Source organism: Caloenas nicobarica, chromosome 6, assembly GCF_036013445.1.
Source record: "Caloenas nicobarica isolate bCalNic1 chromosome 6, bCalNic1.hap1, whole genome shotgun sequence".
Lineage (NCBI taxonomy): Eukaryota > Metazoa > Chordata > Aves > Columbiformes > Columbidae > Caloenas > Caloenas nicobarica.
In genome coordinates this window covers 16,343,870-16,360,365 of record NC_088250.1, presented here as the reverse complement: position 1 = coordinate 16,360,365, position 16,496 = coordinate 16,343,870, and the positions used below count along the sequence as shown (strand labels likewise).

General features: G+C 41.9%; 1 protein-coding gene across 5 annotated transcripts in view; it reads left to right on the top strand.

The window, feature by feature from the left end:
- The window catches only part of ITPRID2 (ITPR interacting domain containing 2), a 57,839-nt gene that overhangs the window by 38,122 nt on the left and 3,221 nt on the right, over positions 1-16,496 (top strand). For all 5 annotated transcript variants that reach the window (XM_065638049.1, XM_065638046.1, XM_065638048.1 and 2 more), the window contains exons 11-17: positions 764-852; positions 3,968-5,182; positions 7,598-7,678; positions 8,102-8,229; positions 9,268-9,418; positions 10,651-10,716; positions 11,392-11,805. In XM_065638049.1, coding sequence (XP_065494121.1) covers positions 764-852; positions 3,968-5,182; positions 7,598-7,678; positions 8,102-8,229; positions 9,268-9,418; positions 10,651-10,716; positions 11,392-11,805 — 2,144 coding nt within the window. The remainder of the gene's footprint in view (positions 1-763; positions 853-3,967; positions 5,183-7,597; positions 7,679-8,101; positions 8,230-9,267; positions 9,419-10,650; positions 10,717-11,391; positions 11,806-16,496) is intronic.

The window sequence follows — 16,496 nt, the reverse complement described above, 5'->3', positions numbered from 1 at the left end:
AAGCACTCCTGGGTAGCACTGAGGATTTTAGAGTCTCTTTAGGCTATTTTAACACTTACCTAATCTAAGTAGAAAAGAAGAAGCAGGAGGATCTTATCTTTTGTGTATAAAATGAGCACTGGGAATGTGCTTTGGCCGATTGCCTGTTGATGTGTCAGAGATGTTTCGTATTTATCCTCTAAACCAGCGGGGGACTGTCTGTAGCAGTTCTCCAAGTCCTGCATGTCGCCCTCTCTGCTCATGTGATGCTGTTCTCCTGGGTGTATGGACCGGTGTAGGCTGGCAGGAGACGAGTGATCTCCTTTATCTCCGTGATGGTGGGTGGGGGGTGGCGAATCTGTACGTGTCAATACAAAGGCAACTGTTCCACTGCTTGCATGTGCATTAACCAGTGATTCAGTTACTGTTCCACTGCTTGCATGTGCATTAACCAGTGATTCAGTTTTGCGGAAGGAAAACTCCAGCAGTGGCAATATCTGCAGAGTGGGGTTTTTTTCCACAGTACAGGAAAGAAAAATGTAAAAGATGGTTCCTCTTCCACTACTGCTTGAAGTTTCACAAGTAGAACTTTGCATGAGAAGAGCTTTTCCTTGAAACAATCAATCTGTTTCTCTGTATTGTTCAAAGTGGAATTTCAAAAGTAATTGTGTTATCCACTTAAGGTTACTTGAATGTAAAAGGAAAGCGTGTGTTGAATGTGGTTGGGCATGAAAGGTGGTGATTTTCAGAGTAATTACAGTTGGGTTTTGCTTGTATTAAACAGATCAGCTCTTACGGAGTGCGAGTCAGCACTCTGACAGCAGTGGCTTTGCTGAGGACTCCACAGATTGTTCTCCGTTTAATCAGCTTCAGGTAAGGCTCCCACTCTGGGGTTGAAGTATTACAGATCATTGTGTGACAGCAGGAACCCGGGGAGGGATGTTGATGTGTGACTGCTATCGTGACCATCAGTTTAGATCCTATAAAACTTCTCATTTTCAGAGCTGGACCTGCTGAATCCCTTACAGAACTGTGTTAAAATTTTAGAGGCCCTTCTGGCAGGATAGTCTGGGTGTCCTTGGGCCTCGAATAAGCTCTAAGTTCAATATGTCCTGTTCGCAATTTCTGGTACATCTTTTCTCACCAACTGAGTCTCCAGAATCACAGTCCATTCCTCTCATGACTGTAGTGGGTAGAGATGAAGGTAATGAAAGAATATAGCTTTTCTGCTGATCATTTCATTTCTTGTATCATTTTTGCCTTCCCACTCATATTCTTTTGCATATTTTTCTTTTTTTTTTTTTTTTAGTTAGCAGCTGACAGAAAGTGAAAACAATTTCATACTAACTTTACTGTGAAGGTATACTAATGTCTAGTTGATCTTGAGCTCCCACGCTCTTTCTTGTTCCAGTTCCTTTGATCTCGGTCCCAGAACTTGCCGTGACACTGACCAGAGACCGCATGTCTTAGCGGAGGCTTTTGTTCCAGCGTGGTGCTTAGGTGTCTGCTTGATGCACAGGTTTGCTCAGCGTTGTACCTGATATTTATGAGAGGTGTTCTCTTGCCTCTCCTAAAACATTCACGCACTAATAGCCATGATTTGGTTGGCCTGTCAATCAGCCAGAAAAAAGTCTTGAGTTGGATCCTGGCCTCAAGGCCATCAGTTAGCTGTCTGGGACCTAAACCACAGTCTGGAGGAGCACAAAGTTAGGAGTCTAAGTATCATGGTTAATTTCATTTCTGGAGCTTGCAGCTGCTGAACTCTTTTTTTATGCTACAGTATGTTTTTTGCCTTGTGACACACCAAACATTTTGTAAAGCTGTTTAGGACTTACTAGGAAGAGATTCCCACCCTCCCCATCCATCAGTGTTGCTTTTCTGTTTGGGTACTGCTATTCTGTGTTTTCCAGTTTTTAGTAGTTTTTCAACTGGGTATCAAAATTAAAGCCAAGACAGTGCTAGTCTTTGTGTCTCCTTTATAAACATCAGCTTACACTTTCCAAGAGCGAGAGAGTGAATAAAGGAAATCATGAGCCTGAGTCTCTGTAATGAGCATAATAGTCTGAGATACTGGTTCTGCTCTCTGCTAAACTGGGGCTGCACTGAAGTTGGCAGGCATGTTAGAAAGAGTCTCAGGTTAGAGTTGCTCACTCCTGATCTTTATATTGGTCACAACCTGATTAGGAGTCCATTAAAAGCATTTTGCAACTAAGCACCCCTTCACTGGAAGACTAGTGGAGTTTATTTTTGTTGGCCGTAAAGGGACGAGATTGTTCTGCTTTCTATTATGCTGTTTTGAAAAGATGTATTGAGACTGCATGAGATTTGTGGCGTGGAGTCGCTAGGCTCTCTTCTGCCACCTTCACTGCTTTCTTCAGACCAAGTGCTGAGCTGAATTCAGAAAATCCAGGGGAAGGATGGGACTGGGGAAATGAGGACTTGGCAGCTAGCAAAGAGAACTGTGAAAAGAAGATGAAGGGGATACAGAGGAGTGTATATTGTTTCTTAAAAGTATGGTAAGTTGGTGCCATCTACTGTTAAATAATTGACTCTAGCAGCCAAAGCATTCCTCTGAAATTCAGGAGAAAACTCAAAAACTGGAACCATATTGCCTTTCATCCCTGACATCCAAAATAAAGATTTAAAAGGGAGATTTTGGCATTAAGGTGGGATATTCTGCAGAGGAGTTTCATGTTGCCAGTGAAATAAGAAGTCGTCTCCATCCAAGTTCTTGAAGTTTTGCTTGCCTGACTTGTAAGTGAACAATGTGATGGAAGATTATAGACACAGACACGCACAAATGTAGCACACCTCATCTCACATTTGAATCTTTTATTCTTTTAATACGTTTGACTCGAACAGTATCTGAACCTGTACAGTCTTTCATATGAGTTTGTGACTGTGCCAGTGATTGCAATGTCAAGCACATAATTTAAGAAGTTGACATTCATGGCTGAAATTTTCTTCTAGATGGTTGGAGAAGGAACTATTGCCTGATGTACTAATCACTCTAGAAGAAACTCATATTTAGTATCCTAATGGCAATGAGAACTGCAGAAATTAGAGATGGGAAAAACTCTAAATTTCTAGTTCATATGTCAACTATGGTGAACTTCCAAGACCGTACTTAATAACACATATTCTTACAAAAATGTCTTGTCCACTTGTAAATATGGTAGTCAATCAGGCCAGCCTAAGGAATATGCTTTGTAATCCGTAGATCTCTTTTTTTTTTTTTTTTTCCCCCTGTCTCAGAGATGCTTTCTCTGCCATTTGTTACCTATTTAATTAGCATCTCCCGCACACATGCTCTGTTTTAAACTGAGATTTAGAATGAAAAGGGGAAGAAATATTAGGAAGAAGAAAGGGAGGATGGATGCTCCTGGATGCAGTCTTCAATAGCGATTAGCAGCCTTATGTGAGATGTCAGGTCTCAGGCAATTCTGTGGCTTAAAACAGGCTGAGTGTACAGACAGACTGGTTTTCCTATTCTTTGTGTTGTCCCATGACACTAGTTTCCCTGTAGTCTGCAGTTCTCTTCACTTCTCTGTGTGCATTCCCTAATACCACCCTGCATTTCAGTGTTCACTGTGAAACTTTATTGTATGGGAGATGCCATGTGCTTCCACCCTGCTAGTCCTTTGTCATCGCTACCTGAAATACTGGTGTTTTACTCTTTTCACTCTTTATTCCGCTGCCACTTCTGTTCTTCTGGCAATAAAGTGTTTATTGTCAAATCAAAGAAATGTGTGAGTAGTTTGGTTTTATTTTTTTAACCATCTCCATTTGGTGCTATACTTCAATGTGCTTCTAACATCTCTGGTTTCTTTGTTCTCATTCACTGCTTTTCTTGCATTTTATATTGTTCATTCTGTTCCTCACTACAATACTCAATGAATATGGACTTGGACTCTCAGCCTGACCCCTGAGAAGTCAGTAGTCGAGTCTCCAGTATGTTCACCCCTTTGCTGGCTCATATCTTTCCTAGGTTCAGGAGTCTTTGCAGGGCATGGGAAGCAGTGCCGACAGCTGTGACAGTGAGACAACCGTGACATCACATAGTGAGGAACAGAAGACACCAATAGGCAAGGAACTGTCCCGTTTCAATAAGTCTGAGGAGGAGGAAGAAGATGATGATGATGATGACGATGATGAAGAGGATATTATCTCTCAAGTAGAGAGGCGAAAGGTAGGGGCACCTTCTGAGAACAGAAGGAGCAAAGACAGAAAAATTGACTATGAAACCGAACAAAATCAAGGAGGAGAAAGCAAGTCATCTCGTATACTGGAGACAGTCCGAGGAGAGGTCAGCTCCAAAGAAGAGGACATTTCCAGTGAGCAGAAAGAATTCAACCTGCTGGAGGAAGGCAGTGTGTTTGAGTTTCCTCAGTACCACACACACCATATCCTCAAGTCAATGAAGTCTCTGGAAGGTGGCAGCTCCTCCCCATCTTCTGTGGACAGGGTGCACGTCGCCTTGCAAAGAGCCGAGATGAGGATCATCAGCACATCTGATTCCAGGGCTGGACGCCCTCTGCTTAAGTCAAAAGATCTCCTGAGGAAGCAGAGACTCTGGTTTGCTGAATCAGGCTATCCTCTAAGGCGGTCTCAGTCTCTCCCAGCTGCATTGCTGAATCCGGTGAAAGTGGTGTCCTCTGTGAATGTCCAGTTAGCTCCAGGAAAAGAGACTCTCTGCAGTCCTCCTTCTTTCACCTACAAGTACACACGTGTGGAGGAAGATGAGAAACCAATGTCTGAGAATGACAAATGTGAGGCTGAGGCAGCCGCCATCCCGCCGGTGTGCAAATCCACGCTATTCATTGCGCCTTCATCCTCCAAGAAAGAAGTGCCCCAAACTGGGCCCAGCAGACTGTCCGAGGAGCCCGGTCCCACCAGGGTACAGAGCTGCCCACTGCACACGCCGGCACACATGTCCCAGTCGACATGCTCCCTCCACTCCCTCCCCGCCGAGTGGCAGGACAGACCCCTCTGCGAGCACATGAGGACGCTGAGCACCCACAGCGTCCCAAGCATCTCTGGCTCTTCGTTCGGCACCTTGCTTTCCCCGTTCGGCTGTCCCTTCTCTCCGAGGCATGCCATGTTTCCTCATCGGCCTCATGCCCTCAACCCTCCCTCCACTGTGGAGATGCAGCTGCGCAGGGTCCTACATGACATCAGAAACTCCCTGCAGAACCTCTCACAGGTAAGGGGAAGCCAAATTTTTACCTTGGGCAAAGAGTCTTCTTATTTTATCCCTACAAAACCAGAATGTTAATCTGAATATTCTTTTGTGTGGTGCAGCAGATCAGGAAAAAATGATATTTTATGCAAGTTTGATTTGCTGCCGTTTTAGGAGCTTCTGTTTAAAGTGGCAAATTATCATCTTTCCTGTGCTCCATTATTTTTGTATTTATTTTTTTCTTGTTGCAGTTGACTTAGATTGATTTTTGGTTTCTTTTGGTTTTTTTTCACTCATGGATATTCTTGGGTGGGAGGAACAGAGTACTCTTTATCAGCTATTATTTTAGGGTGATAGTCATTAGCTTTAGATTTAAAAATACATATTGACAGTCCTTTAACCTCTCACTTGTCTTTGACATACTCCACATCCAACTGATAGAATTTTTTTTTTAATTGCAAGTCCAATGGTTTCAGTAATGATGTCAATGATTATGTCTGTTCCATATATATTTGTGCTGTTTGCTTTTGCACATTCAGCTCTGGAGCTGGTCAACATGATCCTGCAGTCATCCATCTTTTCTTAAGAACCAGTTTAATCACAGTGTGTGAAATTTTGTCCATCTCATCACTCAGAGAAGAAATACTTTAAAATGCAAGCGCATTTTTTTTTGCCAGTTTCTGCCATACCTTCTGCTCTTTCCCTCCTGATCACCAGCTGTCCTTCCTCTGCCAGCCCTGTACTGCTGTTCTCTTAGGTGGTGATCCAGCTTAGGAGCCTGCAAGCTGCTGCGGGAGGCTACGTGAGCACAGCAGACTTTGCTTGCTTATATATGAACACATGAACACTATTCAGTTGTAGAGCTTCAACAATTTCTGTGGGTTTTACCCAAGAACAAACATACACCTGCCTGCACCATATTGCAGGTGGTAGGCTGTAGTGGGCTTTTTTAGACCCCTGATGTTTTGTTTTATTTTGCCACTTGTCAAAAGTTAGAGGCCATTCCATCCTGACTTCGTCTGTATCAGCTGGCTTTGCTTCTTGGAGCAAGCTTGGGCACTGGGACACGGCTCTGCAGTGGAAATCTGAGATAGCTGTGGTTTGAGTCAGCCGTTGCTCAAGGTAGTGGACAGTGTGCCTGAGAGTAAGCATTTGCAGAATTTAACCTTCTTTGTAAAATTTCCTCTTGGGAACCAATTGCAGCCTTAATGTGGGTAAGGTTACAGTGTGCTACAGCACTTTTATCACTTATACTGTGCTAACTAAACCTGCTGAAGAAAAAGTCTTCATGTTATGTCCATAACTTATGCTCAAGCCGGTTTGCTTAAAAAAAAAAAATCAGTATCAGAAAGGATAATAATGTCTCCTAGCCCACTTGTTCTACTTTCAGCATAATTTGTCTAGATTAGTTCCAATTTGAGGGCTTGATCCTTCTCATTACAGAAGTTTATATGAAAACATCTCGCTTAAAATACACAGTTCCCTGGCGCTGCTTTTTCTTACTTCCAGGATCAAGTTTGGCCTGTAGCATACTCAGGTGCTAATGAAAAAGTTGAGATGTTTTGAATATATGACTCTGATTTTAGGAAAGAATAAAATGGAGCAGATAAATTCCTGATAGAACAGAGAACTGGGAGAGGAAAAAAAAAACATCCCCTTGATGTGATCATGTTTGAGTAAAACTCCTCTGGGTGAATGGACATGCTTCAAATTTTCCATGCTGTGTCAATAGTCCTTTGAATTCTTTCAAAATTATCTTGGACAAGTTATCTTTTTCACATATGAAAAGGCAAATGTTTTTGCTGTTTCCACTGTTCCTTGTTGTGTCATGTCTCTATACTTAACAGCCCCTTAATTTTATCTGGTTGCTCCATGTGTTGATGCAACATGCAACCAGAAATTCTTCAACACTCTTCATGAGAGATCATTAGCATGCAGAGGTCTTTGGATGTAGGCAATGTAGTGAGATTAAAAACCAAAATCAACAAAAAAACCGAGACTAAGAACTGAGCAAAACCCTGAGACAAATGTGACTGTAATAATGATTTGAAAATGGCGCACTTTAATTTGCTCAGTTCTGTTTTCCGAGTTGTTCTTCCATTACCTAAGACTACTGAGTTTTCAGGCATAACATGCCTGCAGCAGGAAAATTCAGCTTTTACTCCTACTTACAGTGTCAGACAGGATTAATTTGGTTTTTCACCTGCAGCACATTTGCATTACAGAGCTTTGGTGCACATGCTTCAGCTAAGAGCTGGCACTGCCATTTTGTAAGGTTTCCCTTTCCTGATACAATATTTACATAGACAGCAGAAATTGCGATGCCGGCAAGGTTGTGTTTAGCAGTGGCTGCTGTCGGAGTATCGGTGCGTTTGGGAAGATGAGTTCCGAAAGGAGATTGTTGATGTTCCCATTTCAAACTGCTTGTTTCTTCCCTAGTACCCTGTGATGAGGGGTCAGGATCTTTCAGCAGCCACCGGTTACACTACTCAGAGATCATCCATTCTACCTCTCTACGAAGTAAGTGACCCTGTTCACACAGTGGTACTTAGTCAATGTGAAACACAAAGAAACATCCTAAATGTGCCAGAGATTGTGCTAACTTTGGGCAGTTCTCTGTCTTTGCTCTCAAGAGATAACAGTTGACTCCATCCTGCAAATAATATTAAAAATTAATTAATCTAAATACATGGAAATCCTTTCATGTGTTTGCTTGTATGATACATCTAAAAATGTTGCTTTCTTGAATTAATGTGAGTGCACAACATGCAGCCTCTGTAGTATACTGGAGTTGCTGAGGTTCTGCTTGACTCAAGGGCACATCTGGACACATGTGGTTATAAGATCCAGACTTATTTAAATTCAGTTTTTCCATGTGACACAATATTATGTTGGGTTTTTTTGGTTGGTGTATTTTTTTTTTATTTTTCCTTTCTCCTCCAGAATACTTTCCAGGAGCTACAAGTGGTAAGGCGAAATCTAAACTTATTCAGAACCCAAATGATGGATTTGGAATTGACTATGTTACGTCAACAGACAACAGTTTATCAGCACATGACAGAAGAGGAAAGGTAAGATGCTCTTTTTAAAAAAAGAAAGTACTTCGGCACCTCAGGAAATTTGTTGTTGCCCCTCAAATCAGAGCAAAAAACCTATTAGTTTTGGTTTGAACAGGGTTGGAGCTGAGTTTTTGCCAAAAACTTGTTTACTCTCTTCTTTACGCTTCCTAATTTCAGAGTTTTTTCCTCTTTATTTCTTCTGATCCCTATTTCTCATTAATTGATGGGGTTTTTTTCTTCATCCTTTCTCTAAAGTGATTTTACAGCTGTGGATTTTAAGGACTTTTATTATAGAATTCTTGAACATAGGATATGGGAGGAAAAAAGCCTTAAAGATTTTAGTCTTAGATTTTTTTCCCCCCCATCTTTGTAGATGTAAATAAAAAAATGAACATTTTAGTATTCAGGTGCTTTTCCAACTTACGGTGCCCACTTGTCAGGCTACAGATGGCATTCACTTTCTGGCTCCGTGTGTTTGTGCTCACCATGAGTTGCAGCAGTCACTGATCCGGAACAATTTTCCAAACTGCTTACATATTTACTTTAGTTGAATCAGCTCTTGACTAGTCACTTTAAAAGTCAACATGTTTGAAATCGGTTGGCTTTCTTGTACAATGGCATCCTGGCCAAAATGTAGCTGTGACTGCTTGGGAATCTAGTACCAAACCTAAGAAGTAATATGCAATTACTGCATTGCTCTATGATTTTTTTTGTTACTAGTTTTAAATTGGATTTGCTACATGTATAAATGCCGACTTTTGCTTGCACATATTTAAGCATTTAAAGCTAAAATTTTTGGAGAGTATTCTGTGATACACTATGTGGTTTAGTTTTCTCTATGGAGTGATACGTATTTTCTGTAAGTGGAGAAAGATTTCTGTCTAGGTGTTCAGCTAATTTTTCCCTGAAACAGGAGTTTTCTGTGTTCCACTTTGAATCCCCTTGTATGAAGTCCTTCCCTTGCGGGACTGTCCTGCTCAGTTCCCCCTTTGTGGTGTGCTGCTGAGTGCAGTAAATGCCCTTGTTCTTTTTGTGATGGACTTGCTATAGATATGAAGCTGATCAGCTACAGAGCTTGAGAAAGTCTGTTCGCATGGAGCTACAGGAGTTAGAGATGCAGTTAGAAGAACGTCTGCTTGCTTTGGAAGACCAGCTGAGAAGTCTGCACATGTCTTCACCTTACAGACCTCAGACACACATAGTAAGTATTTCTTCTGTAACAACATTGTATGTTTTCTCAGTGTAATGTTAATATCTCATAACTGTTAAAACTCTTAGAGTGCAGTGAAATCTGGGCAATCTAATGATGGCGTGTGTATTATCAGGGGTCATATTTTATTGGTTCGAGTCAGTGGGTTGGGGGGAAAAGGGTCATGAATAGAGGGATTTCCTTGGTGTTGATAAGAATCAATACATATCTTCTGGAGTGCTAAGTCTGAGATTTCAAACCTCTTCTGTCAAACCTCTTCTTCTTTTTCCTTGTCATGACCCTGAATTCTCACAGTTTTGGTAGGTAGTACTCATGTCTAAAATGCTTGGGGCATGGGGATGGTCTTTCTGGAGCTTCCCTACATTGGTTTTCTTTCTTTTGAAGTGAGGACAGATAGATCAGAAACGTGCAGTGTTTCTCTCCCAAGAAATGGGTTGTGCTTCCCCTCAAGCTCTGCTGACCCATGGGGGGAAAAAACAAACAACAAAAAAAACCCTACCCACAACCAGAAACAAACAAACCAACAAAAATCAATCAACCAAACAAAACCAATCAATCAACCAAAACCAGGAAAATCCAGTCGTCATCTTCAATTTTCCCCTCTATTGCCTTTTGTAACTCCTTCAGATGAACGTGTGGCTCCCCGCCAAATAGTGGGAGAAGCTCTGCTCCCACAGACGCTCCCCAGAAGCACGAGAGAGGGAATAAAAAAGACACTTGCATATGTTTATTGGTGGCATGGTTATATACTTTCTCTTCTTTTTCACTCAACGCAAGATGGTTCCTCTTTTTTCTGCTGCAATTCTGTCATCAGCCAAATAAAAGAAGCACAAATGAAAAGTATCGTATGTTCTTCCTGGGTTTCATTCCTCTCTCTTAGCCAATCTTCTTCTGTAGAAGCAGCACAGGCCACATCTTCCTTTTCAGTATTTTGTCATGGGAAAAAAATTGAAATGCAAGAACAGGAAAATATGGTATTACTGTGATCCCAAGCCAAACTTGCATTCTTCAAACCATATAAAAATCGTTTTATTTGTAAATCCTTTTATAGAAGGAGAGCCAGCTTTAAAAATGTCTGAAACAAACTTTCTCCAGCCAGCTTTGCTTCCTGTTTCTAAGTTTCTGTTTTGACAGAAAGTCATCTGAGACACAGCATGTTTATGTATTGGCTTCTGACAGCTCTATAAAAATCCTCAATGCATTAACTTGACTTAATTTTTCAGGGTATGTATGGAAGCAGAAGTGCTGATAATCTATCCTGCCCTTCTCCATTGAATGTCATTGAACCAGTAAGTAATTGTTGTGTGCTGTATATTTTACTAAGAAAAAGAACTGGGAAGGAATTTCTTAGAAAAGGTTGCAGGAGATTAATTTGACACAGTTTTGAAATACTTAACTGACCTTAGTAGTTCTGTTGAGAACAGCTGCGTTTTTCCTTAAGCGATGTTAACTATAGGTGTAAGTAGCCATGAACTCTTGTTAGTTTTCAAAAGGAATATGTAGAAATGAGATATCATTGGCATTTAGTTGATAAAATAACTACATAGTGAGTTTTCCAGGGAATATTATTTCTTATTTTTCTGTTCATTTTATGCTATCAAAAACAAGTAGTTCAAAGATTTCAGGAAGGAAAGAACAAACTTGAATTGTTCTAGTAAAGAAAAACAAGGTCAAGCCTTTACATGTGTCTCTGTCAATGGCTCTGGCAGGATGCATCCGTATTGCAAAAGTCAGTGGCTTGGGGAACTGCCTCAATTCATATTTATGTTGGCTTTCAAAAAAGCCCATTCCTTTTTACGATCCTCTTTGTTGCAATCATAAAGGCAAAGCACGTATTTATTTTATAGCTGTATTTGTTACATGGACGGAATGAGTAAGTGAATGAATAACCAGAAAGCATAGTTGTGTCTATATGTGACTTTTTAATATGCATATTTAGGACTCTTTCTTTTCTGAATCCTTAGGTGTCCGAACTTATTAGAGAGCAGTCATTTCTGAAGTCTGAACTGGGTTTAGGACTAGGAGATCTTGGACTGGAAACTCTCCCGGCAGAGGGTACAGAGTCTGTATTCTCCCATGGAAACTCTGATTCCTCTTCAGTGTGCTCTGGTCACGCAGGTAGAAAAGCTGGTGTTGGATCCTCTGAACTAACGGGAAAGTCTAAGGGTCAAAGCAAGAAGTTATACCGAGCATCTGTTGCCTTAACACCAACTCCCCCGGTGAGAGCAGGCGCTGGGCAGCAGGCGGAAAGCTCCGAGGAGCTTGCAGACTCCAAGCCAGAGGTAGAGCACAAACTTGAAAAAGTCCCTCTCGTGCCTTCGGTTGATGAAATCCACAAAAGCGTGGAGCAGGAGGAGCTGCAGCAAGTCATACGGGAGGTGAGGAGAGAGGGGCTGATGTTTGAACAGTGTTTACTGAAACCTAGAGACAGGCTGTCTTTAACTCTTGGCCACTGGGGTTTTCTCTTCCCTCTCAAGCCAAGGCTCCATACTGTTACTGTACTATTTCTGAAGGCTCGGAGCTTGTGACTCAGTGTTCAAGCCACAGTTGTATTCTTGTGCTAAGCAGTAGACATTTTTTCAGTGGTAGTGGTTAGCGTGTAACTTGATCGCTTGTTGCTACCATAAGTCTGGGTGAGAAAGAATTTGCCATCTCTACTGTTTGGTTAAGCAGCAGTATTTCAGAGTCCCAAGTGAAAATTTCTGTGTTGTATGTGCTTGCTAAAAAGCCAGGTTGGTGTTACTTTGATTAATGAATTACTGTTTCTGAAAAAAACTCTGTAGTAAATGTTAAAAATACTTTCCCAGTCCCTCTGCCCCAAACCACGAAGATCTGTAGGAGTGTAAGTGAAGCAAGCTGAAGTCAGATGAGAAGTTATTTCAGACTTTAAGACTGATGTTGGACCAATGCTGTTAGACTAGTTTTGTTGGCAGTCAATGAAAGTGAAGGGTGCTTGGTTATTTTTCCTGTGGGCCAGGCTGAAAAACAGGACTAAAACTGGATGTTTTGTTTGTCAGTGACATGACAGAAAGCCTTGTGACAAGTAGTATAAATGGGAAAAGGAAGCAAAAGAAACTTCTTGTTCCCAAAAGCAGTGCCCATGAGAAAGTGGAGCAAGCAAGCTCTCTGTTGTGAATACAGAAATGGGAAACGAGAACCTGTGAGTTTTATTCCTTCTCCTACACTGGAGAGGCACGACTTAGACTTTAGCTGAAGGTCATTGGACCTTTAGCTTGTCCCTTGAAGCTTTTATGCGGCTGTGCTGCAAACCACTGGAAAGGCCAGGAGGGGTATCCTGCTCAGGAATGTGCAACAGACCGGGCTGTAACTGCCATCCAGGTCTGCTTGTGTTGAGGCTGTGAATAACTGGAACTAGCTTTGCCTTAGCTTTGTTTTTTTTAAACAGATGAGAGGCAGGCTGCTCATCTCATGATAGAACAGGAGCTGTGATCCCAGAGGAATCTTTTGGCACAGCTTCACCCCTCTTCTCTCAGCACAGAAAGAGGCAGAGTGTACTGGACCATAAGCTTTCCTTTCACTCATCATCTTACCACAAGATTCTGCTGCGTCTGTCTTTGCAAAGTGAAGATGTTTTCTTGGCTGACTCATGTGGGCTTTGTTGTGCATAGGCACTTTACACTTGCACGGTGAGATTTGTGAAGCAGTAGAGCATTACTAAGGGGTGTTCTTATAGAAGATGATGTCTGGAAGCATGTAAAGGTACTTACTTTGTTTACCTTTGGGTAACACCATAAATAGCCGGAGCTGAGATTGCAAAGAATAATACATAGCCACAAACATTAACAGCCAGTGAACTGCTGGTGTTAAAAAAGGATGCAATTTGCCAGTGAGGTGAAATGGAGACCAGCTTTCAATAAGTAACCTTATGATGCTGATTAGTACTTCACCCCATCAGTAGCCCCATTGGAGTCAGTGGGATGAGTTACGCAAAGTGGCATTATCTTGTGGAAGGAAGGGCACCGCAGTCAGCTCGCAGTGAGGTACCACCAAACCAATGGCCTCATCATTACTGTGCTCAGCATTAGGAGCTGAACACCTTCTGGCCATCAGTGATCTTTACAGTGGAGCTCATGATGCTACAACTTTACACCTCTACTTTGAAAGCAAAGGAGTGAATGAGGCAGGGGCGCAAGCATTCCGTTTTGAAATGTATTCCGCCTCTGCCACCCTTCTGCTGCCATTTTCTCTAAAGTAGCTGAAGTTGAAAGGAGTCTTGGGAAAGGTCTTGTTTTGGAAAGGTCATAAAATACTCCTAGACGTCCCAGATTCTGGTTCATGTTTTTTTCTTTCATGCCTTTTTTAAAGGGGTTTATTGCCTAATGCTTAGAGACCTGCACATATTTATCATGCCTTGCGCTCTGCTGTCAATTCTGAAGTGAAGCCAGGATGTTGCATTTGTATTCAGCCCCTCTGTAAAAACCTGCATGTCAGCAGAGTGGTGTTGTAGTGGAGGGTTGCTGAAGGAGAAACTGAGAGAGGAAGGAGAGACCTGTAATTCAAATGTACTGTAAAAGCAGCAGAGACAATAAAGGGAGCTGGAGTCAAAGTACAGAGTTATTTCAGCCAGTATTTTCTCTGAGGTTAGCCTGTGTGAAAGTCCCTCTTTAACTTCATTAATTGATAGCAAACAAAGATGTGTACTCTTTGCACAGAGAGTGTTCTTTGGGTTGTGTGGCACTGAGGACATGGTAATGCTGAAAGAATCTGCACTGAACTGAGAGGCTGCTATTCAACGATGAGTAGTCAGCAAATAGCTGAGCTTGACTCACTTCGCAAATGTTTGAGCTCACAGAGATTGTCCCTCAGTTTAACTTCGTTGGCAGCCTGGTTTCTGCTCATTCTCGACATGAGAAGTTTTGCAGGTCAGAATGAAGATGCATTGGCTTGAAGCTCCTGGTAGTTTCTGCAGAGACAGAATATGCTATTAAATACTGGCCAGGAAAATCTTTTGTATTTCATAAGAGCTAAAACAGAGCATCAATTGAAATATGCCTTCCTTAAGTGGCCTTGTTGTTAGCAAAGGAATTCCAGTTTCATTGTCAAAAGAAGAAATCTGGTAGGATGCATTCTTGATGCCTGCACTCACAAATGTTAAACCCTTGCTTATTCCTCCCATTCTCTGTAGCTGCATGACCTTGTGTTGGGGAAAGAGAAGTCAGGCAGTGTTTCAGAATATGCCTGGGTGGGTTGTAATGCATGTGAGCTTTGACCTGTAACTATTTGCTGGCATTAAAAAACCCCATGGTGTTAACTTTTAGCATTAATTGACTAACTCCCACAGAAAAGCATTCAACAATCTGAAATGTTAAAACGTCAAACAGAAGCCCTCTTGTTTTGATGAAACTACAGCCTGACCTCCACAGAAGTATCACATGAAGCACACACTGCTTGACTCGTAGGTCACAGTGTCAGTAGGAGTGCCACCAGGCCCTCTCTGCTCTTCTGCAGTTTAAAAGGTGTGATAGTTTAAAAAACTTTCTGCATAAGAGCGGTACAGGTTTTGGTTTTGCTAACAGTTCTCTATTGTAAATGACATTTAATGAAGTTACACTTTAAAGAAATGTATAGTTTTCCTGTTAACATCTGTTTTAAGAGGCCATAATGGGTCTTAATGGGACAGAGAGATGGTTTTATAGAGAATCTTCCCTTTTCCGTTTTCCATTCAAATCCATGTTCGCTCAGCATCAATCAAAAATGTCTGTTGGTTGTTCATATTCCCCCTGTGAAGGCATTGAATTCCTCTTCTTACTAACTTGAGCATAAAACTCACCAGCTGCTGCCATGAGGAAGTGGCACAAGAAGATAATAGAGTAGAAAATAATTCTTTTGATTTAGAAAATGTAGCTCAGATCAGGAGTATGAGGACTGTGAAAGCATCGCGCTCATTTTCCATGAGTAGATGAAGAACACCCATCTCCAGAATTGCCGATTTGGCACATTTCACTCTCAATCAGTTCATTATTTAGCAACAACATAATATTACAGTTATGCTAATTTTTTCATAGGGAGAAGGATCACTGGTTTACTGTAGTAAAGCTCTCTATGAATGTGGTACTCTTTTATTAATGCAATATTGAATGTTAGTGTTGTATCAATGTAGTATGTGTACCATAAATGAGAGGGTTCTCTCCCCTTTCAAATGATCCATTTTTCATTCAGCTGCTAAACATACGGTGGAGCGTTCATTGACCGCCTCTCTCTTTTGTATGGAGGAAACCTTGGCAGTGGGCTGTGCCCTCTGCAGAGTAAATGGAAGGTGCACCTTGCCCTAAATTGTGTGTAATGAAAAAGGCAAACATTGGCAATTGTCATGACACACACATGGGACTGAGTCACTGCAGAATTGATGCTGTGCTCGCCACGCAAGAGTGGCCATGATGAGTCTGGAAAGGAGGGAGGAAGCAGTGGCAGGGAAAAGAAGCAGCAGTGTCCTTGTTCTGTCTGGGCAGGAAGGTGAGAGGCAGAGGGCTCAAGTGATCCACCAAGGTCAAGCCAGAAGTTGTTGGAAGAGCTGAGGACAAAACAGGAGCCGCTTCCCTTCCAGTCTCCGCCTCACTGCGAGACTATCTGTCATACTAGACCATTTACTTGCCGATTTGGGAAGCTTTTATCAGTTTTCTTTGGAAAGTGAGGTGTATTTTTGTCTATCTGGTGAGGGAAGGGCACTGAATAACTGCTTTGTAGTATAGTCACAGACCCACCCTGTGTGATACTGGAGAAGGAAAGTGATGAGAGCAGTGCAGGGCTCTTAGGACAGTGGCCTGATAGACAGCTGGGGGGCTGTTTCCCTGTGCCAGTGTTTCTAAATCCCAAAGCCCTTACTGCGTTGACAGCGGTCCTACAGCTTTGTACATCCATGTGTGCATTGGCATAGACATCCTTAGGACTTTGGCCATCAGTAAGCCAGGTCCTGTGACACACTGGTTTTTCTTTTGTCAGTTAATCAGCAAACAACCCAACTGTAAACCTGTTTCCCAATAATATTAGAGTCTCTTAATTTCTGCTTGATGCAAAGTAGTAGTGAAGTAAGGAACTTTGCCACTGATAG